The following is a 23,352-nucleotide window of genomic DNA, read 5'->3' as shown; positions in this document are numbered from 1 at the left end:
GGTCGGCGGTTCAAATCCCAGCGACGGGGTGAGCTCCCGTTGCTCGGTCCCTGCTCCTGCCAACCTAGCAGTTCGAAAGCACGTCAAAGTGCAAGTAGATAAATAGGTACTGCTCCGGTGGGAAGGTAAACGGCGTTTCCGTCCACTGCTCTGGTTCGCCAGAAACGGCTTAGTCATGCTGGCCACATGACCCGGAAGCTCTCTTGGCCAATAAAGCGAGATGAGCGCCGCAACCCCAGAGTCTGTCACGACTGGACCTAATGGTCAGGGGTCCCTTTACCTTTACCTTTTACTCTGGGTAGGACTAACATTAGAGCAAATGCTGTAGGTCCACTTAGCTGGATCCAACCCTTGTTACGCAGGGGTGAATGTGGAATTCGTTTTTGGCGTAGAACTGGGCATCTCTGAACACTGTGCCACCCATTTGTGTTATAGTACGACTCGTGCAACACTTTGGCGACTAATATACACACCATAATTACCAAAATAATTATAGATTCTTTATCAATCTTCTGAGAAATGTGCAAAGCCACAGAGACTTGCGAACTACCCAACCTAAGATGAACTTAAGATGTCTGATTTCAGTGGATTTTTCATGTGCTTATCCATTTGTATTATGGCTTTCTGTTTTGTTAAACAAAAACAAAGAGCTGAAGTTCCCAGTCCGTAAGATTTTGGGAAGTACAGTATGTTTAGGCTCCAGCCTGCAGGAAATTGAACAGGGCCCCTGAAGTGGCGCTTCAGAACTCAGCTGAGCTCCTTCTTCCTGATCCCCTTCCCAACGAATGGTAGAACAAAGTATGCTTTTTTGCTTTGATGAAAATCTATCTCATTCTGGGAGTGGGGGCATAGCCATTGAGTGGGATGGCATAGGGTTTGGTTCCCTCGGCTGTATGCAAGAGTCTAAACTGACTGTGACGACGCAGGTGGTTGAATGCATTTCTTCAATTTCTTGATATATATAAATAAAAATGATTATTATACACCAAGGCTTGTTCCTATTGGGGCAGCTGGTTTGGCCACTGGGAAAGCAGGAGGCTGGACTGAGATGGGCTTGATCCTGCAGCAAGGGTCTTCAGGGTGCCCACTTTCCTCTTCACAACAATCCTGCGTGGTAGACTTAAGCTGGGAGACGCTGACCAGCCCCCAAACTTCCCTGGGAGTTTTCCAAATGGCCAAGGAAGGGTTTTGGCAGCATGTCCTGCCTGCTGCTCCACTGCACAGGCCGTTCTGTCCTCCTCCTGCACTCTCCTAGGTCGTCTGCCGCACAATCAGATACGTGCCTTGTTTGGCTTGCAATGTTCCAGTTCGTGTACTCTCTGGCGCGTCCTGGCCTTGGGGCAGATGCTGTTCCTGCTGTCCCTGCCTTTTCGGCTGCTCTCGCTTCTGCAAGCAGGATCTGTGCTGATCCCCTTTGCCTTTGCAATCTGCTCGTTTTCCAGCTTCCCTTTGAATGAAATCCCCTCTGATTTTTAATCCTTTAATGCTGTTTGCAAAACCGCGGTTCGAGCACGTTTCTGCGAGGTTCCTCCTCCCCCCTCCTTTATATAAAGTTCTGCCTGGGTGGGGAACCTCAGGCCCGGTGAGCCAAGGGCGGCCCTCCGAGCCTTTCTATCTGGCCCTTGGAATATTTCCCAGGCCACACCCCCTCTTCCTAAGCCACGCCCCTCACTGGCCCTACTTTCTATCTCAAAGTGTGTTTGCCTGGCAAGGAGGTGTCCTCAAAATCTGGTCTTACCTCTTGTACAGAAAAGTAAGACTTTTTTTCGTGCCAAAATGCATCGCTTTACACTTGTTGAAGGCATCTCTGATGAAGGAACAGAAAGCAATAGTGCCTAAAGGGTGATGTGGCTTCCTATGTGGGTGGACTTTGACATTTCAGTTTCACTCTGCCTTATATTCATCTATATGTATCTACAAGCGATACAGAACAACAGCCACAATGCTCTGTATGGTGCCCTCGTGATGTGAGACTACAACTCCCATCAGTGCCCTCAGGATCTTCAGGGATAAGCGTTGTAGTTTGGCAACACCTGGAGCTCACCTTATTGGCAATGCCAGCTTTAAAGTAATATTTGTGAGCCACCCCAAAAACTCTCGAAAAAGTGAACTCCAAAACTTGGTGATACTTCTGAAGCTGGATGTTGTACTTTTCTGTTCTCTTTTTTTTTAAAAAAAACTTGTGACACTGATTGGTCCTAATATAGGTATTGCCCACCTGTGGATTTAGGTAAGTTAAGTGTCTAGAATTGCAGCCAGTGTTAGAAACTCAGATATATAAGCTAGGCACCAAATCGCACCTTAGCTCTAGGTTACAGTTGTCACAGCGGAATGTCTATTTGCCAGGGGGATGGACTATATGACACTGGGGTCCTTTACAATGCAACCAATGCTTGACTATCGCTTGCTCTTACATTTCATTTGTCCCAGCATGCAAGAAAAAGCAGCACACACAATGGAAATGGAATTAACTATGGACTAAGTCAGAGGTTTTTAAACTGTGGTTGCCAACCTGGTGCCCAAAAATCTTCATGTAATTGCAACTGGACCTGCCTGTGGAATTTCGAACACCGATTGCAGCCTGTGTCTCTTTATAAGTCTCTACTTATTGTTTGGTGCTTGTTTCGTTAGATGGTTATAATGAAGTGAAAAAACGAAAATAAAACCAATTATTTAAGAAAAACGCACTTTGCACATGCTCAGCGGCACGCCCGCGTTATTGAAATAGACCTCACAAATGTAATCAGTGATAATAATTTATATACCGCTTACATGCCCAAAGGAGCTTCTAAATCGGCTTACGGGTTTGAAATCAATACCATTACGTTTCTAACCCCGCACCAAATTAAAGTATGCGCCAGTCTCCCCAAAGCCGAGTCCGCGCAGGGCGCGGCGGGAGAGGTAGTTCCCGCTGGCCCTGATTGCCCCGGCGCTTTATGGACGAGAGGACTCCACCTCCCGTCGTCCCTTGCGGCGGAGCGTTCTCACCCCTCTCATTGCCCGCGCGGGGCGCGCCGGGAGCCGTAGTCTCGCCGCCTTTCCTCGGCCGCGCGCGCCCCACGTCGGCGAGGCAAGTAAACAAACTCGCTTTCCCGTCGTGCCCCGCGGCCGAGCTCACAGAGGGAGGGAAGGCCGCGGCCCCGCCGCTCCTCTCACGGGCCAGGGAGGGTTGGGAGGAGGAGGAGGAGGCGGCGGCGGCGGACCAAGATGGCGGCGTCGGGCTCCGGGGCCGCGGCGGCGGCGGCTGCGGGAGCCGGACCGGGCTCCTCCTCGTCGTCGTCGGGCGGCGCGGCGGCCGCGGGGGGCGTCGTGGCTGCGTCGGCCGCGGCAGCCGCCGCCGCTGCGTCCAACCCCCGCAAGTTCAGCGAGAAGATCGCGCTGCAGAAGCAGCGGCAGGCCGAGGAGACGGCGGCCTTCGAGGAGGTGATGATGGAGCTGGGCACCACACGGGTAAGGAGGACGACGACGAGGAGGGAGGACGGGACGGGGAAGGCGAGGGCGAAAGGCCGCCTTGCCGCCCGCCTGCCCCTCGGCCGGTCCGTCCCTGAGGGGGCGCTGCGGAGGAATGGGGGAACCGACTTCCGGTGAGGGGTAGATATACGGGGGTAGCGACATCCGGTCTTGGGGGGTGGGAGAACGGGGTGGGAAGGGAGCCAATGACGGGGCGCCGATTTGGGATGGGGAGGGCGTGGATTGGTTGAGGTCCTGGGGTGCAGCATCAGTTAAGGATGGGTGTGGAGGGGGGGGGAACCCGGGTGGTGGGGATCCAATGGTAGAGTTGGAGGGCGTGGATTGGACTAGGCGGGTGTGAGGTCATGGGGGGCATCCTCAGTTGAAGATGGGCGTGTGAGATAAGGTGGTGGTGATGACGTTGGGTCTCTTGGAGGAAGAGATGTTGAGTCTTAAGTGCTTAAATGGGTGAAAGGGAGAGGTAGTGGGGGGGCTTGTTTTGGGGTCATGGGGGGTCATAAGGGGAGTGGGTGCTGAAAGAGGTCATGGAAGCGCCTTAGGGAAGATGGTGGCGGCTGTAAGGATGTGAATTGGCGGACACACTCTGTTGGGTGCTGTCTTATTTATCTATTTTCGAATAGATAAATGAGAGGGACGCGGGTGGCGCTGTGGGTTAAACCACAGAGCCTAGGACTTGCTGATCAGAAGGTCGGCGGTTCGAATCCCCGCCACGGGGTGAGCTCCCGTTGCTCGGTCCCTGCTCCTGCCAACCTAGCAGTTCGAAAGCACGTCAAAGTGCAAGTAGATAAATAGGTACCATTCCTGCGGGAAGGTAAACGGCATCTCCGTGCGCTGCTCTGGTTCTCCAGAAGCGGCTTAGTCCTGCTGGCCACATGACCCGGAAGCTGTACGCCGGCTCCCTTGGCCAATAAAGCGAGATGAGCGCTGCAACCCCAGAGTTGGTCACGACTGGACCTAGTGGTCAGGGGTCCCTTTACCTTTACTTTTAAATAAGGATCTCGGAGGCCTACGTGGGTCTCTTTTTTCACAATAACCCTGTGAGTTAGGTTAGGCTGAGAGGCAGTGACTGGCCCAAAATTACACAGTCATGGCCAAGTGGGGATTCGAACCCTGGTCTCCCAGGCCCTAGTCTAACCCCTGCACCAAACTCCTTTCCTCAGGTCACGCACTCCACCAACGGCATGCAACCCACCCACCCTCTGGAAGGTTACCCACTATATTTCTTATAGTATATTCTCTTGTATTACAATTTGAATTCTGTGGAATTCTCCAGTTCATTGCCCAATCGATGGAGTTCTGTGGAATTCAAATTGTTATATGATAAAATTCGTAAGAAATACTATTAAGGAATCATCCAGCATCCAGCATAGCACATTATGATTGCCACAACAGGCAGGAAAACCGTTACGTGGTCTGCTGAGACCCTGAGCCATTTTTAAGTGGTCTGCTGGGATGAAATGTTTGGGAATTGCTGGCTTGGAAGGTAAATGAGGGTGGAACTGTCTGTAGGAGAGCAATGGCTTGAGAGTTGGCTGCGAATGAATCAGGTCATGGAGGGACCCTATCTAGGGGTATGGCCTTGTGTATTTGAGGTGGGCGTCATTAGTGGGCTACTGCAGTGTAGGGTCTTGTGGAAGAGTAGTATTCTCAGGGCTGAGGGTTCCCATTTTCCCCAAGATCAATGTTAGAACTGATGAGACCATTGTGGAGGCACACTGTTTAGGGAAGGGGGGGGGGGTCATTGAAACACTCGCATAAGGAAAAGCAAGGGAGAAGGAGAAGTAGAGAATAGGGAGAGTTTGGCCTGATTGAGTAATGGCATGGAGCACTCCATAGAGGAGGAATCTGGGGGAGGGATGTACTGCAATAGGGGAGGTGGGCTTGATGGGGACACCGCTGTGTTTTACAGTATAGAATGCTTAACTGCTGAAATCAGCTACAGATTTTGATGAGCATCAGTGCCAATCTTCCCCACAGACTGGAACATAGGAAGCTGCCATCTACTGAATCAGACCATTGATAAATCTTGCTTAGTGTTGACTCCCCTGCCTGGTAGCAGCTGCCCAGGATTTCAAGCAGAGTTCTCTCCCAGTCCTACCTGGAGATGCCAGAGATTGAACCTGCAAAGCAGATGTCCCTTCCCTTGGATAGGGCAAACTGGTATATCTAACATGGCCAGAGAGGGCACTTGGGATATAAAGTGTGCACAGGTGTATTAACCATGAATTGCCATTCACGGAGGGATGAGGTTGTCAGACCTAAGCAGCATAGTGAGAACAAACTTCAGGCCTCGCTGGCAGAAAGGGGACTTGATGCCAGTATCTCTGGGTTACTCAGAAATCTCTCCCGTCCTCAATCTTTTAACAACTGAATATCCTAAGCTGAACATGTCAAAAGTGGCTCTTATACATTGACTCTCTGGTCTTCTGGATACTGCCTCATCAGCCCCACCCAGTATGGCTGACAGGCAGGACTGATGGGAGTTGTAGTCCAGCAATATCAGGGCGGCAGGTTCTCCCACTGCCTCTCTAACAGAAATCCTCTTGCTTGAGTTTTCTTCTACCGTTGTTTTTGGGTTTCCAGGGAGGAATGAGGCTGTCCTGACAGACTTGCTGAGGTCGTTGGTTCATTCATTTATCTCCCTGCGTGATTCTCTCCCTGATCGTTATTAGGGCCGTGAAATGTGGTGAACATCTGGAGATACATAACCAACTAGGAAACATTATTTCGACAATTGGCTTTTTTTTAAAAAAAAGTTTTGTTTTGAACGACGCTTGGGGAATATGCTGATAAAGCCGTCGCCTTCTCTCTGGTTTCTGCAGTGCTCGAGGCAAAATGTTGGCCAGGTCCCCCCCCTCTTCTTTTCATTCCGCAGATCTGGAACAATCTCCCACGGGAAAGAGGGGGAAAGTCTGCTCCCCGGAGATGGTTAAAATTAGATTGGGCAAAGGATGAGAAAACGCAAAAACAGCGGCCTGGCCTCGGCGGGGGTGGAGGGGCACATTGGATGCGGCTGTCTTGGCAGGTTCAGTTGGTATCACTTGCCAAGGTTGGGTCAGGCTGGAGCCCTGGTGGATTTCTGTGCCAGGAGTCTACCTGGAGTGTGTATTAAGCACCCTAGGATCTGTACAGATTTGGGGACTTGAGTGTGGCGCTCAGGAAGTGCTTCTCTGTTTCCAGCGAAGGCTTGCCATGTTAGATCAAGCCTGGAAGGCCACATCTGCACCATACATTTAAAACCCTACGATACCACTTTAAACAGCCATGACTTCTCACAAAGGATTCTGGGAGCTGTAGTTTATCAAGAATTCTGAGAGTTGTTAGGAGACACCCTACCCCCAGTTCTCCTCAAGAGCTACAATTTCCAAAGTGGGTCAACAATCAATCCCTGTTCCCAGGGAATATTGGGAAATGTAGCTCTAGCAGGGAAATGGGGAGTGTCTCCTAATGACTCTTGGCACCCTTAGCAAACTACAATTCTCAGGATTCTTCATCCTGTTGACTTGGGGTGACTTCCCAGCATTTGGCCCCTAGGTTGGAGGATCCACTGAGAACATCACTGGACAGGTCAGAGGGAGAAATGGAAAACTCTTTGGGGGGCCTGCCTGAGCTGTCCTGACTCCTGAGAATTAATTTAGATGGATTGCTTTTCTCCATTGTGTAGGAACTTGTTATCATTTACATAGGGTCGTATCCAACATTACATCTGCTCAGAGTAAGGGCACTGAAATTAAGACATGAATAGACATGACTAACTTCGCTCCATTGATTTCAGTTGGTTTTCCCTGAGTGGAAATTAATTGGATTCAGCCCACTCTTTTTCATAGTGACATCCCACGTATATGCGAAGTTTGTTTGACTTCTGCCGAACCACATTTGTGTGAATTGAAATGGTGTGATTGACAAGCTGGAACGTGTGCAGAGGAGGGAGACCAAGATGATCAAGGGTCTGGAAACCTTGCCTTATGAGGAATGGTTGAGGGAATTGGGTATGCTTAGTCTGGTAAAGAGGAGATATGGTAGCCATCTTCAAATATCTCAAGGGCTGCCACATGGAAGATGGAGAAAGTTTATTTTCTTCCACTCCGGAGGGTAGGACCCAAACCAATGGCTTCAAGTTACAAGAAAGGAGATTCCAGCTAAACATCAGGAAGCACTTTCTGACAGTAAGAGCTGTTTGACAGTTGAACGGACTCCCGTGGTGGGCTCTCCTTCTTTGGAGGTTTTTAAGCAGAGGTTGGATGGTCGTCTGTGATAGATGCTTTAGTTGAGACATTGCAGGAAGTTGAACTAGATGACCCTTGGGGTCCCTTCCAACTCTACGATTCCATGAAAGTGTGCATGTGTCACGGGGAAGGGAGGTGAATCAGTAAACTTTGACATGGAAGAGATGTCCTTTCCCCTAAGGAACAGCAGACGTCTGTTGGCTTCTGCCAAGGTCTTTGAGATATCAACAGCTGCTCCTCCAATGCCCTTTCATCATCTTGGACCTTTTTTGCATGCCTAGCAATCCACAAAAAGGGAAAAAAAGATGAAGGCTTCCATGCTTAAAATGTCCCAAAGCAAAGTTGTTGAGAATGAATAAGAACATAAGAGGGTCTGCTGGTCCATCATCCAGCATTCTCTCAGAGGCCAACCAGATGCCCTGATGGGAAGCCCAGAACCAGGATTTGAGCACAAGACCCCTCTCCCCTCTTGTGGTTTCCAGCAACTGGTATTCAGAAGCATTGCTGTGGAGGCAGAGCACAGTTATCTTGGCTAGCAGCCATCGATAGTCCTGCTAACCATAAATTTGTCTAATCCATAGTTCCAGCCTTCCTGAACCAGACTTGCAAATATGTCTGCGGAAGTTAGTAGCCTGGAACAACACTGACTGGTCCACCTGTTAATATGCTGGTCGCTGGTGTCAAATCAGTGGCCTGAAGTAGGGGATGGATAAACCCAACTATCTCCCAAGGTTATGAAAGTTTTCCCTTGGCTATATATTCATCCCAGGTGACCAAGCAAGGTATGGCTTAGAAGCCTGCCTTGATCATGGGTCATTTTGTACTCAAACCAACGAAACCCTCAATGCCTAGAAACTTGAAGCTGGCAATATTTACCCAGCCCTTTGCTGTCTTTTGCCTAAAACTTGGTGAATTCCCTTAAGAAGGATGTGGATAGCTGGGAATCTTAAGACCTCTTTCCAGTTTTGCTCCTTGGCACCCCTTTAGATATCTCTGTGCAGTCACGAGGTCTAGTGACTTTATTTTTGCATAGAACACGAAATCTCCCTTCCGTGGAATCCGACTCCTGTGTCTGCCGCCGCACGCCCTGATTCGAAAAGGGGGGTGACGTCACCTCACTGCTTCGGGGCGGTGTTGATGCGCTCCCCTGTTTGCGCAAGAAACGGCTGGTTAATTTTCACCCGACGGCAGGCCGGCAGGTTGGTTAGGCTGCGAATTCTATACCTCGAGGGGACGTGCTCAGGTGTTTTCCCTCAAACCAGTCCTTCCAGAAAGGCTTGTGATACGCAGGATCCCCTAGGTAGATAAAACGAAGCAGAGATCCATCCTCAGGGCTCCAAAGGCAACCCACCCTGTGGCAAAACAGGCCAGATGCCACTTAACTAGTTCAGATTTGCCTCCCTCTTGTTGGGTGAGAGGTGGATTTACGAGCCAGTTAAATGTTGCACCGTGACGTGCAGAGAACCTCGACCGCATAACTGCAGGCTCTTAAGCGCTAACCTGGACCTGCTTCGTGGGATATACAGTATAAAAAGGTAAAGGGACCCCGCCCTGACCATTAGGTCAAGTCGTGGCCGACTCTGGGGTTGCAGCGCTCATCTCGCTTTATTGGCTGAGGGAGCCGGCGTACAGCTTCCGTGTCATGTGGCCAGCATAACTAAGCCGCTTCTGGCAAACCAGAGCAGCGCACGGAAACGCCATTTACCTTCCCGCCGGAGTGGTACCTATTTATCTACTTGCACTTTGACGTGCTTTCGAACTGCTAGGTTGGCAGGAGCAGGGACCGAGCAACGGGAGCTCACCCCGTCGCAGGGATTCAAACCGCCGACCTTCTGATCGGCAAGTCCTAGGCTCTGTGGTTTAACCCACAGCGCCACCCGCGTCCCATTGATATACAGTATAGTGTGATCCAAAGAGCTGCTTTGTATTGACTCAGACTATTGTTCCATCTTGCTATCTAGAGATTCACCTAAACGTTGCTGGACTAAAACTCCCACTGGCAGCATCCCTGACCATTGGCCATGCTAGCAGGGAATAATGGCAGTTGGCTGCTCCAACCTGGAAGATCTCAGGTTCTCCTTTCTTTTGCCAACACTGCCTGGCAGCGACTGACCGCGGTTTCAGGCAGGAGTCTTTCCTATCTGGAGATGCTGGGGCAGTGTTAGAAACTCAAGATATATAAGCCAGGGGCCAAGTGGCAAATCCGCTGGTAGAAGTCCTGTGTGGCGGAGGGGCGTGGCTTGTGGAGAGGGGTGTGGCAAGGGGAGGAGACACCTGTAGGGAAAGTCTTGAGAGCTGGAGAGAGAAGCCTGGAAGGCCGCATCCTGTCCCTGTGACTGAGGTCCCTTGCCCTTTGCGTAGACAATACAGTGGTACCTTGGTTCCCGTACAAATCGGCTCCCAAACGCCACAAACCCGGAAGTGAGTGTTCCGGTTTGAGAATGTTTTTTCGGAAGCCAAACGTCTGACACTGCTTCCGTGGCTTCCAATTGAGTGCAGGAAACTCCTGCAGCCAATCGGAAGCCGCGCCTTGGTGGTTTTCAAACCATTTCGGGTGTCAAACAGACTCCCGGAATGGATTAAGTTTGAGAACCAAGGTACCGCTGTACTGATCTACACCGACCAAAGATCTGATCTGGCTTTGGACAACTTCCTGTGTTTATATGTTCCATTTCCCTTTGTGGACAGTGTAGGGTCCCCCCCCCCCCCCCCGCTTTAGCTGAGCCTGCAAACTTGAAGCAAGGCTGGAGGGTTGCAATTCTGGCTGGCACGAGCCTCCCCAGCACCTCTCCTCTAGAGGGTACCTTCATATATGCTGAGAAAAACTCCAGGAGAGGAAACAGGAGATTCTTTCCGTTCTTGCACAAGTTGAAGGCGATCCTAAATGTCACCTGCATAACATCAATAGCGATGAAGTGGGCCTAGTTACAGGTGGCTCATTTTAAAGTGCTGCTTTTTCGCTTTAAAGCAGAGATGTGGAAATCCATGTTCCTACAGCTGCTGCTAAAGTCCACCTTCCATCAACCCCAGGCAGCAGGACCAGTGGTTGGTGCTGATAGGAACTGTAGTCCAACCAGACATGGAAAGCCACAAATTCCCGCTCTTGCTTTAAAGCCCAATATGGCCCGGATCCAAGATAACTTCAGGTTTGCCAGCTCCCCATATATGACTACAATCAGCCCTGTTTCAGGTTCTGGCAGGGGAGAAGCAAGTGCTGGTGAAGGCTGTCAGGAATCATAGCCCAAAGCATCAGGTCACCCTGGTTGTATAAGGGATAGCTCAGTTGGTAGAGCATGAGACTCTTAATCTTAGGGCAATGGGTTTGAGCCCCACATTGAGCAAAAGATTCCTGCATTGCAGTGGGTTGGACTAGATGACCGTCATGGTCCTTTCCAACTCCACAGTTCAATTATTCTATCCTTGCCCATGCTGACTGGAGGCTGTTGGGAGCTGCAGTCCCCACAATGTGTGGAGGAGGTCCCCACCTTCTGATAATAATAATAATAATAATTTAATATTTATACCCCACCCATCTGGCTGAGTTTCCCCAGCCACTCTGGGCAGCTCCCAATCAAGTATTAAAAACAATACAGCATTAAATATTAAAAACTTCCCTAAACAGGGTTGCCTTCAGATGTCTTTTTAAAGATAAGATAGCTGCTTATTTCCTTGACATCTGATGGGAGGGCGTTCCACAAGGCGGGCGCCACTACCGAAAAGGCCCTCTGCCTGCTTCCCTGTAACCTCACTTCTCGCAGTGAGGGAACCGCCTGAAGGCCCTTGGCGCTGGACCTCAGTGTCCGGGCTGAACGATGGGGGTGGAGACGCTCCTTCAGGACCGAGGCCATAGTGGGAAGCTGGCCCACCTGTTGGGAATGTTGCAACAGCAGGCTCCCTGCATTGGTGGCGGGTTAGAATGAATGACCTTCAGCCAGGACTTCTTCCAACTTGATGATTCAATAATAAATGTAAAGCAACGGTTCATCTAGCTTAGCATGAAAGTACTAGGGAACCCCCTGTGTGGTATCTCTCTGCCATCTGCTCACTCTGAGGTATACTTCTCCTGGGCATTCAGGTTCCATTTAGCTACTAGCTGTCCCTCTTTCCTCCCATTATTTCATCCAGCCCATTTTCTTTTAATGAGAGGGAGGTTTGGAGAGTAGCAACAAGGGTGGGAGGGGGCTGTTCAGTTTTGGCACACTCTTCCCAGTGAGATTCACCGGGGCACCATCGTTAAGACTTATTTCAGCCCCAGGCAGAAATATCTCTTTTCTTCCAGGCATTTTGATTTGTGATCATTTTGCAGGCTGTCGACGGCAGGTGTTTGCTGCTGACCTTTTGTTATTGCGTCTGCCATGTACCGTATTTTTCGCCCTATAGGACGCACTTTTTCCCCTCCAAAAATGAAGGGGAAATCTGTGTGCGTCCTATGGGGCAAATACAGGCTTTTGCTGAAGCTTGGAGAGCGAGAGGGGTCGGTGCACACTGACCCCTCTCGCTCTCCAGGCTTCAGGAATCTATCAGCAAGCCTGGGGAGCTCGCGGGAGTTCCCGCAGGGCTCCCTAGGCTGCGCGTAGCACCCTGTTGCACGGAGCGAGGGGCGCGCTGAAGCAGAGCGCCTCGCGCTTCGGGCAGACATCGGCCAGCCCCCCAAGCTCGGGGGACAGCGGGGAGGCGCAGCGCTGCCATCCCGCTGTTCCTCGACCTGGTTTGGTTTCCCCGACCTGGTTTTGGGGGGGGGGGAAATAAAGGAATTTCCCCCCCTTTATTTCCCCCCCCCAAAAAACTAGGTGCGTCCTATGGGACGGAGCGTCCTATGGGATGAAAAATACGGTAGTTTACTTCATGGCTTCTCTCGCAAATCCCCCAATCTTTCAGTGTGGCTTTATGCCAGGCATGGGGAAAACCCTGGCCCTCCGGATGTGACTGCACTACAACTCCCAGCATCCCTGGCTGTTGGGCCATGCTGGCTGCTGGGAGTTGTAGTCCAGCAACATCTGGAGGGCTTTTTAAGAACTTGGAAGCCTCTTGAAGAACTCTGCATGGCGAGTAATAATAAATAAGAGCACCAGTTAAATCACCTTTCTTCCAATGGATTCCATTCCTTTCTTTGTTACTGCCTGAGATTTATGCCATGGCTTGCCCTACGAGTGGTAAAAGATCTGTGTGTCCTTCTGATGTTCCTTTTCCTCCGCCACAACCCCAAAATCAAACTCTGTGCTTAATCTAAATTATGCAGATTGAGGGCGCCTTTGCATAGGATCCGTCAACTTTCTGTAGACCGTCCTGCAAGCACTCTGGGCTGTCTGGGTGATGGAATGTGATGGTGAAAGTTGGGAAATGTGGAGGGGACGGTTAGATGGCCAACATGATAAGTTTGGAGAGGGAGGGGAAGAGGCAGGAACGAGTAGCTCCATGCTCTCAGAAGGCTCCCTCTGCTATCTTATAAAGTCTGTGCCCTCCATGTATTGGCTGAGTGGTAAGCAGGACCAGAGGCAAAAGTGGGCAGCCATGTTGATGATAATAGTCTAGTTTCTTGCACACCCCTCTATGCCTTCATGCCAGTGAGAGGCATGGTCCGAGTTCTAGGACACATCCCAGCCAGGCCAAACTCAGTGCGGGTGCAAAGCAGGGCTGGTGATGAGGGGTGTGGCCTGAGGAGAGTCCTGAGGGCCAGAGAGAGAGATGTGGAGGGCCGCATAAGAAGGGCCGGCTGGATTAGACCCAACATCTAGTCCAGCATCCTGTTCTTACTAGTGTTAGAAACTCAGATATATAAGCTATTTGCTAAACGGCACCTTAAACCTAGGTTACAGTCACTGCAACAGAATGTCCAGTCACAATTTTTTCACAATATTTTTTAACAATTCAGTTGCACATTCCAGCAATTGCAGTAATTTCCGCTCCCCCCCCCCCAAAAAAAACACACGTGAATACACAGTCCACATCGGTGACACATTTTTAATGCCACATTTTTAATCGCAGTTGTCAGTTGGAAACCACAAATGTAAACGGGGCAATCTTACTTTGAATTCAACCAAGGAATGAATCTGTGGTAGCCAAAATCACAATACAGTCATACCTTGGGTTACAGCCACTTCAGGTTGCGTCTTTTCGGGTTGCGGACCGCCGAAACCCAGAAGTACCAGAACAGGTTACTTCAGGTTTCGGCGGCCACGCATGCACAGAAGCACTAAATCGCGCTTTGCGCATGCGCAGAAGCACCGAATCGCAACCTGCACGTGCGCAGACATGGGTTGCGAACGCTGTGGGTTGCGAACGTGTATTCCGCGTGGATCACGTTCACAACCCGAGCGTCCACTGTACGTGCTTATCTTACTCTCTCGCACAGCACAGGGTGGCAATTTTACTCTTGAGTCGTCAGCCAGCTGACTTGCACGGCAGCAATTTTACTCTTGCGCTGCAGTGCGCAGCCAGGTGGTGGAGATGTCGGTCGCAGTACCTGCAGCAAGACATTTCAAATTGGTTGCAAGTAGACCATTCCCAGTCACAAAACACGCTTGAATACCGGGAAATTCTGAACACTGGTTCTTACAGTAGCCAGACACCATATCTTGGCGGCGAGGTCACAAGCAGGACCCGGGCACAAGAGCAACTCTCCCCTCTTGGGGTTTCCAGCTAGTGGTTTCAACACACCCACCACCATGGAACTTACTTGACTCTTGGCTCAGCTATCCGAAAGGAAATTGGAGAGATTTCTCCCCCCTCTCCTGTTACTAGAATTTGCAGAGCGGAGGTTGTGGGGAGACCTCAGCTCACCACAACAAGACTGCAGTTGCAGGATTAGAGGGCTTTAAGGAAGGAATTGAAACAACTGCATGCTTAAACTATTGCCCTGGCTGCCCACATTTTACCGTGTTTGTATTGCAGGGCCACTGCGAGAACAGGATATTGGACTCAATGGGCCCTTGGTCTCTTCCACTAGGGGTCTTCCTAGATTCTTATGTGTGTGTGTTATTGAGGGGTGATGGCGGCTTAGACGAGGCCCCCAAAACCCGGTTCTAGTGCAGGGAGGGGTTTACTTCTTCGGGGAAGTTGCGGCATCTACTGTCTTTATGAAGTTCATTTTTATCACCCATTTGAAATTCGTTTATTTTTATTTAGCTTATAAAACTTTATGCACGTTAATTGTTAAAAAAAAACACACCCCTAAAAGTGGTTTACAAAAAGAATAAAACTATAAGTAAAGACGACCGTAGTTAAACACTTCATAAAGTCAGTAGTTAAACAGAGCTGTTTAAAACATTTTTTTAAAAAATTAAAATCGTCGATAAGCGAAAAGCAGATTGAGACACGTGAATGTTTTACCTAGAGCGCTCCGATCTCTATCTTCCTATGTGCGTAATGTGTATCCATTATATCTGTCTGTCTATCTCTTTATTGATTAAGTGGTATATAAACCTTGCTGAGTAGGAATAAATAAATGTTCTGGCACTGAAATGGCTTTTTTTCTTTTTGCTTGAATCGCCGATTTAGCTCCAGGCCCAGAAGCTGCGTTTGGCGCATAGTCGAGGCCCGTACTATGGCGGCTCTTTACCCAACGTCAACCAGATTGGGAGCGGCACCTCTGAGTTTCAGGTAACTGGGGACGCAGGCCTTGCATTGGTCCTGGGCTGCTCTTCCTCTGGCAGAGGCTTCTTTCCCAAATTTGGTTCTCTTTTCACAATGTGACTGAGCCTTAGATAAACGAGGCCTTAGATAAATGAGGGCAGAATTGGGTCCCACTCCTGTGCTCTTGAATAGCCAGGGGGCCAGTTGGAAACCTAACAGGTGATGTTTCCCCCATCTCTGAGCTGGACCTGTTGAATTAGTGACTCAGACAGTTGCACTACACAACCCTGCTGTGAAGTGGATCTGATTTTTCTATGGTGCCCCCAGCAGAAGTGTGGGAGGTGGTAGTAATGGGGGAGTGTTGATTAACCCTGAAGTTGTAAAATCTCCTTTCTGACCTATCTATAGGAGTCTGCATGTGAGCGTGATTTCCCCCACCCTCCTGGCTATAGGGAACAGTCTCTTGCTTTGGATCAGGACTGAGGTGGGTGGGGGTTAGGAAATATCTGAAATTCCGAGGCGCTGGCATTTAATTTTTGACATACCAGCCCTCTAAGAGCAGGCTGATAAACATCGTAAATCGGAAGGAGGGTTGGCTTGTGCCTAGTTGTGTGGGTGTGTGGGGTTTTCCCCTGATCAGTCCCTCTCGAAGAGTTGGGCCACCCACCGTTGCCTGTGTGTGGTATGGTATTATTCTCACTTACCTTTTCCCTCTGTCTAGGAGGATGCTCTATGCTCCAGAAAACAGGGGTGTTAATGGGGGATGCTATTGCAATGAGCAGGGGTGTATGACTGAGCACCTGCCAATAATAATACAGTGGTACCTCTAGTTACGAACTTAATTCGTTCCGGAGGTCCGTTCTTAACCCGAAACTGTTCTTAACCTGAAGCACCACTTTAGCTAATGGGGCCTCCTGCTGCCGCCGCGCCGTGATTTCTGTTCTCATCCTGAAGCAAAGTTCTTAACCTTAGGTACTATTTCTGGGTTAGCGGAGTCTGTAACCTGAAGCATCTGTAACCCGAGGTACCACTGTAGTAATAATAATAATAATAATAATAATAATAATGGTAATAATTTGATTTATACCCCGCCCTCCCTGGCCAGGACCGGGCTCAGGGCGGCTAACATCAAAATATATAATACGTTAAAAACATAAAAGTCAAACAAACAATTAAAATACAGTTTAAAATCAGATTAAGAGCAAACTAAAATGAGATGGCAACCCATGAATTATAACTATGGGGGTTGGGGACATTTAGTCATCTTACACCTTACAATGCTGATCAAAACCTCTAAGAACTGGAACGTAGGGACATGCCTTTATATTAAGACAGACCATCTAACTCGGTACAGTGGTACCTCGGGTTACAGATGCTTCAGGTTACAGACTCCCCTAACCCGGAAATATTACCTTGGGTTAAGAACTTTGCTTCAGGATGAGAACAGAAATCGTGCTCCGGCGGCGCAGCGGCAGCAGGAGGCCCCATTAGCTAAAGTGGTGCTTCAGGTTAAGAACAGTTTCAGGTTAAGTACGGACCTTCGGAACGAATTGAAGTTCTTAACCCGAGGTACCACTGTACTGTCTCCACCGACCGGCATCAGCCCTCCAGGGTTTCAGGGAGGGAGCCTCTCCCGATTCCCAACCCTACCTGGAGAGCTCAGGGATTGAACCCTGCATGTAAGGCAAGGTCCTCTGTCTCCACGGCCCATTTCCACGTAGCCCCAACCAATAATGTCTATCCTTTTTCTCTCTTCTCGATGGCACTAAGAGCAGAGCCGAAATCTGGGCACCATTTTTAGAACACGTTTTTAATTGATTTTTAACATGCAGGAAGATAAGATGCCCTTTTAGTATACATAAAAGGAAAACAAAACCTAATTACAACAGATAGAATGTGGATTGAAGTTAGTTTTCCGGGCAAGCACATGTTGAGTATTTTCGTTTAGGGATCTACTCATATAAGTGCATCAGACAAACATCTGAATCATAAAAACACACACACACCCCTTTCCCATTTCCCCCCCCCGTTTCAGGGGTAAGAAAATTGAGAACAATATAAAGGAGGCTTGAACATGGATAGGAATCAAATAATCCAAATCTGCTTAAAAGCTTGAGATGGAGACCATCCACGTTTCTGTATGTTAACAAACGTCACAAAATTATACCATGCTGTTATATAGATAGACAAAAAATATAGATGTACCGTATTTTTCGCCCCATAGGACGCACCAGCCCATAGGACGCACCTAGTTTTTTGGGGGGGAAATAAAGAAAAAGAAAAATCCCCCCCCAGGTGCGGGGCTGGGGCGGGGGATGCCCGAGCTTCCCCCGACCCCAGGCCCCAGAACAGGCCGCTATCCGCTAGCCGTGGGAGAGCCGCGGGACTTCCCCACGGCTAGCGGAGCTCAGTGCGCCCCAAGTTTTTGGGTGCAGGCAAGGTCTCCGCTAGCCGTGGGAGAGCTGTATCTCCCACGGCTAGCAAATAGCTTCCTGAAGCCTGGAGAGCGAGAGGGGTCGGTGCGCACCGACCCCCCTCGCTCTCCAGGCTTCAGCGAAAGCCTGCATTCGCCCCATAGGACGCACACACATTTCCCCTTCATTTTTGGAGGGGAAAAAGTGCGTCCTATAGGGCAAAAAATACGGTACTTTTGGCCTCTTCATTTGAATGCCTGCTTTTGAAGTAATGCACTGCAGGAGTGCCAACTTGAAACAAATATTGGGGGGCAGGTAAGTCCCGCATAATCAATCACACGATGCAGTGCATGCACACTACAGTGGTACCTCAGGTTAAGTACTTAATTCGTTCCGGAGGTCTGTTCTTAACCTGAAACTGTTCTTATCCTGAAGCACCACTTTAGCTAATGGGGCCTCCAGCTGCCACTGCACCACCAGAGCATGATTTCTGTTCTCATCCTGAAGCAAAGTTCTTAACCCGAGGTATTATTTCTGGGTTAGCAGAGTCTGTGTAAAGTGGTACCTCAGGTTGTTACATACGCTTCAGGTTACAGACTCCGCTAACCCAGAAATAGTACCTTGGCTTAAGAACTTTGCTTCAGGATGAGAACAGAAATCGTGTGACGGCGGTGTGGCGGCCCCATTAGCTAAAGTGGTGCTTCAGGTTGAGAACAGTTTCAGGTTAAGAACAGACCTCCAGAATGAATTAAGTTCTTAACCCGAGGTACCACTGTATTTGAACTGCAACCCCCGTCAATTTTTTTGGGGGGGGGGCAAAGACCCCTTGGCCCCTAGGAACTGGCTCCTATGATTCAGTGCCCCATACCTGTGTTTCCCCATTTCTCCTCTGGAGATCCTGATTCTAAAACCCCTTGGGTGCCTTTAAAAGAGGATTGGACAAATTCACGGAGGAGAGAGAGAGAGCTGTCAATGGATGCTAGCCATGGTGGCTGTTCTCTGCCTCCGCTGCTGGAGAAAACAATGCTTCTGAATCTCAACTGCTGGAAGCCACAGGAGGGGGAGAGTTGCTGCCATGCTCAGCTCTTGTTCCCCACAGGCGTCCGGTCGGCCACCGTGAGGACAGGTCGCTGGACTAGGTGGGATCCAGCAGCCAGGCTTCTCTTATGACTTCTCCTAAGGAAGTCAGATTAGCCACAACCAGAGCCAGGGCCTTTTCAACACTGGCTCCAGCCTGGTGGAACGCTCTGCCTCATGAGACCAGGGCCCTGCAGGATCTGATTTCTTTCCACAGGGCCTGCAAGACAGAGTTGTTCCACCTGGCCTTTGGCTTGGAATCAACTTGATCCCCTCCCCCTCTTTCCTTTTTCCTTTCTCCTTCTGTGATGGAACCCCTATTTGGGGACTTCCCTGGCTTTTTTCTGGCCCATGTAGGACCAGTCTGGATAGTTGGCCTTGGTGAAGATTTGACATTTTCATCCCCCCAAAAGTTTTTGATTTGAGTTTCTGCTGAAATGAGGCTGCATTTTAATGTTGTATTTTAATCTTGTTTTGAAGTTGTATTTTAATCAATTGTTTTTATACCTGGTGTTAGCTGCCCTTGGCTGGGGAGGGCGGTGTATAAATAAAATTTATTATTATTATTATTATTATTATTATCATCATCATCATCGTCATCTCCTTTAACTCTGCTTCCCCCCACTCCCTTCTTGTTTCCGTCCAGGGTCCCCTCCATTCGCCGCTGGACTCTGCTCGCGGCACGCGGCACCACGGTTTGGTGGAACGGGTGCAGCGGGATCCCCGGAGGATGATGTCTCCGCTCCGCCGCTACATGCGTCAGATATCCTTTTGGCCTCCCGCGTCTTCTCCTGCACCGCAGGTGTCCCCTCCCCTCCCCACCCACAACTTTCCCCGCTTTGATTCATCTCCGCGCTGGGGATTAAAAAGCATTAAGGGAAATCGAACCAAAAAAATAGAAACCACTGCACCGCTCCATCTGTGGAGTCTTGCTCTAATGGCAGCAAACTCCCTCCCCATCAAATCTCTGAGCCGACTTCTTCCTTAACCTCCTGCTCACATCGACAGCTCCCCCTACAGCCCTGCCTACGTTTCGCCACCGGCCGAACCCAGCTGGAGGAGGTAAAGCTCGTGCCGTCTCTTGAGTGAGGTCTGAAGTCCCCCCCCCCACTGTGAAAACCTCCATCTCCTTGCCTTTTCTTCTTGGCCAGATGCTGTCGGACTCCATGAGAGCCAGTGTGGTGTAGTGGTTAAGAGTGGTAGATTTGTAATCTGGGGAACCGGGTTCGCGTCTCCGCTCCTCCACCTGCAGCTGCTGGGTGACCTTGGGCCAGTCACACTTCTCTGAAGTCTCTCAGCCCCACTCACCTCACAGAGTGTTTGTTGTGGGGGAGGAAGGGAAAGGAGAATGTTAGCCGCTTTGAGACTCCTTAGGGTAGTGATAAAGCGGGATTTCAAATCCAAACTCTTCTTCCAGTCCCTACTGGTCCCAATCTGCATGGTTGGTGGGCAAGGATTATTGGAGCTGTAATTTACAACCCCCAGAAAGGTTGTAGTCCATAACTCCTGGCCTTAAGCTCCCTTAAGCATCTTTTTGCATGGAAGAGGAGAGGCACAGCTAATATCTATGGGGCGGGTAGAGGGAAGTAGCCAAAGCGATGTGCACTGTGGGTGTTGTCAGACTCTCGGCTCCCGTCATCCCCCGCAGCCAACACGGCAAACGAGCTCCTTCCTATCGGATGCCCCAAACAATCAGGGATCACACATTAAATGCAGGGATGGGGAGCCAGATGTTGTTGGACTCCAGTGCCCATGATCTTCAGCCAGCATCACCAAGGATCAGGCATGCTGGGAGTTGTAGTCCAGAAACCTCTGGAAGGCTGCTTGGTTCCTTCACTCTTGGTGTAGCAGTTGGCACTGTTGGCAGGGAGACTCGGGGTCAATTCTCAAAGCTCATTGGGTGCCCCTGCGCAAGTCACTCTCTTGACCTACTAGAGACGGCAGGTGTGAGGGTACCATTCTGTATGGTCTCCCCTGCTAAAAAGGGCGGTGTCCAATCGTAGGCCAACTCGCAGTAGATCTGCTGAAATTAATGGTCATGTGTAACTTAGGCCCATTAATTTCATGGGATGCGGGTGGTCATGGGACGCGGGTGGTGCTGTGGGTTAAACCACAGAGCCTAGGGCTTGCTGATCAGAAGGTTGGCGGTTCGAATCCCCGCGCCGGGGTGAGCTCCGGTTGCTCGGTCCCTGCTCCTGCCAACCTAGCAGTTCGAAAGCACGAAGTACAAGTAGATAAATAGGTACCGCTCTGGCAGGAAGGTAAACGGCGTTTCCATGCGCTGCTCTGGTTCGCCAGAAGCGGCTTAGTCATGCTGGCCACATGACCCGGAAGCTGTACGCCGGCTCCCTCGGCCAATAAAGCGAGATGAGCGCCACAACCCCAGAGTTGGCCACAACTGGACCTAATGGTCAGGGGTCCCTTTATCTTTTTACTCTCAGCAGAATATGGCCGTATTCACCCCAAACATTGAAAGTGCTTTTATACTGCTTCAAGCAGTGACGGCTTCCTGCAAAGTGTTCTGGGAGCTGTAGTTTGTTCAGGGTGCTTAGAGCTGTTAGGAAACCTCATTCCCCTTAGAAGGATTTGCTGGAAACACGATCTGAACTAGAATACAAAATTGGGAGGTGAGAGGAGGTCATGGAAATAAGTAAAGGGAAAAGGCTATGTAAAGGTTTAATCTGTTTCCGTTTTATTTCAACTTAATGTATTTTTATATTTTTTGTTAAGTCTTCTTTTTTATTCTATTTTATTGTTCTTTTTTACTTGTTCATTTTTCGCTTTGTTATGGCTAAAGTTTTCTTTGTATTTTGTATGGTTTTTCTTTTTCTTTTTTGTAACTTTAAATTTGGAATAAATATCATTAAAAAAAAAAAAAAAAAAAGGAGACCTCATTCCCCTCCCAGAGCTACATTCCCAATGCTACCTGTGAAGATGGAACGGTTGTTTAACCACTATGGGGATTGTAGCTCTGGGAGAGGAAGAGGGGTCTCGTAACAGCACCTCGAACAAACTACAGCTCCCAGAATTCTTCACTAACTGTTTAAAGCGGTGCCATAGCACTTTAAATGTCTGGTGCGAATGTGGCATTTGTTGGACAGGATCCCAAACCATCACAAGTTTTCAGCTAACTATAGCAGGCTTGTTTCCAACCTGCAGAAATGTATTTATATTTTTAAGGAGGGGAACATTCCCCAAAAACGTTCCCTCCTTGCGGTCTGAAGTGGTGCAGATCATTCCTTTCTCGCCTCAGAATTTCTCTGCCTCGTTCTGCTGCCTCGGTAGAATGGGGCCCTTCTTTTGCCTAAGACAGGAAGGGACTTTCAAAATCTCTTTCCTCCTCTAATGTTGTCCCTGTAGCAGGAGGCTGTGTCAAATGTCATACAGCTCTCTGAGAAAGCCTCACTTGAGAGAGTGCCTCCTCCCCAGTCCTTCACTGCCTCGTCTCTTGGACCTCTGAGCATGTTCTGGCAATGTGGATGGGAGACAGGCTGCCTTCAAGTGAAACTGAAAGACTACTGGTCATGTGTCCTCCCTTATGCAGGGAAGTTTGGTAGTACATTTCATCTACAGTGGTACCTCGGGTTACATACACTTCAGGTTACACACTCTGCTAACCCAGAAATAGTGCTTCAGGTTAAGAACTTTGCTTCAGGATAAGAACAAAAATCGGGCTCCGGCGGCACGGCAGCAGCGGGAGGCCCCATTAGCTAAAGTGGTGCTTCAGGTTAAGAACAGTTTCAGGTTAAGAACGGACCTCCGGAACAAATTAAGTACTTAACCCGAGGTACCACTGTATTAAAAACACATGCATGCATCTCCCAGTTTTCCTGGGGGGTGGGGGTGGAAGGGGGCAGTTTCCCCTGCCGTTCTGTTGGGTAATTAAACAAACCCCTGTGTTGCAAAATATGAGTCAGCAATATCAAAAGCAACACGATGGGCCAGAAACAATTACAATGTGAAAAACTTTATGGAATAATTCAAAACATCAAAACTAACAAACTGAAGTCTCTGAAAGTCCTTAAATGAATCACAGTGCCAGACTTTACTCTGGAACAGTGACTACATAATCGCATGAGTATTTTTCATTCTCATGTATATAATATCTATTCAAAAAAAGATTGGTTAATGAAGAAATTGCATATCTTTCTACTTACGAGTGTTGAACTAATTGGCTGATGAAGAATTCAACGAAACAGTAGTTGTTATCCGGAAACACTGTACAGCAGAGTTCAGAGTTGGGCATCAGAACTGTGACATTTGCTGATTATACAAAACTTCACAGCTTGCTCTCCACCGGGTAAAGTCAGGGACCGTGATTCGTGATTAAGGACTTTCAGAGACTTCAGTTTGTTAGTTTTGATGTTTTGAATTATTTCATAAAGTTTTTCACATTGTTATTATTTCTGGCCATCGTGTTGGTTCTGTTGGGTAAGCAGAAAGTACTTTTGGGTATTAACGATGCCAAGGGACCCCCATTTTGGACGACCTGAGAGGACTCCCTGGCTTGTTTTTCTATTCAAGAGCATTATGGGTAATTAGAGCGAAGGAGAGGAATTTTGGGATAGCCTTCTGCAGAAAGCGCTATGATC

At 49.2% G+C, this 23,352-nt stretch overlaps 1 protein-coding gene across 1 annotated transcript in view; it reads left to right on the top strand.

Moving 5' to 3' along the window:
• The first annotated feature begins 2,723 nt into the window (after positions 1-2,723).
• The window catches only part of CRTC2 (CREB regulated transcription coactivator 2), a 39,014-nt gene continuing 18,385 nt past the window's right edge, over positions 2,724-23,352 (top strand). Inside the window, exons 1-4 of the mRNA XM_080984589.1 lie at positions 2,724-3,450; positions 15,195-15,296; positions 19,407-19,525; positions 19,763-19,822. Coding sequence (XP_080840715.1) covers positions 3,208-3,450; positions 15,195-15,296; positions 19,407-19,525; positions 19,763-19,822 — 524 coding nt within the window. The 5' untranslated portion in view covers positions 2,724-3,207. The remainder of the gene's footprint in view (positions 3,451-15,194; positions 15,297-19,406; positions 19,526-19,762; positions 19,823-23,352) is intronic.

This window comes from Podarcis pityusensis (assembly GCF_964106645.2).
Source record: "Podarcis pityusensis genome assembly, chromosome: 16".
NCBI lineage: Eukaryota > Metazoa > Chordata > Lepidosauria > Squamata > Lacertidae > Podarcis > Podarcis pityusensis.
The sequence above is the reverse complement of the archived record's forward strand: the minus strand, read 5'-3'. Positions and strand labels throughout refer to the sequence as shown.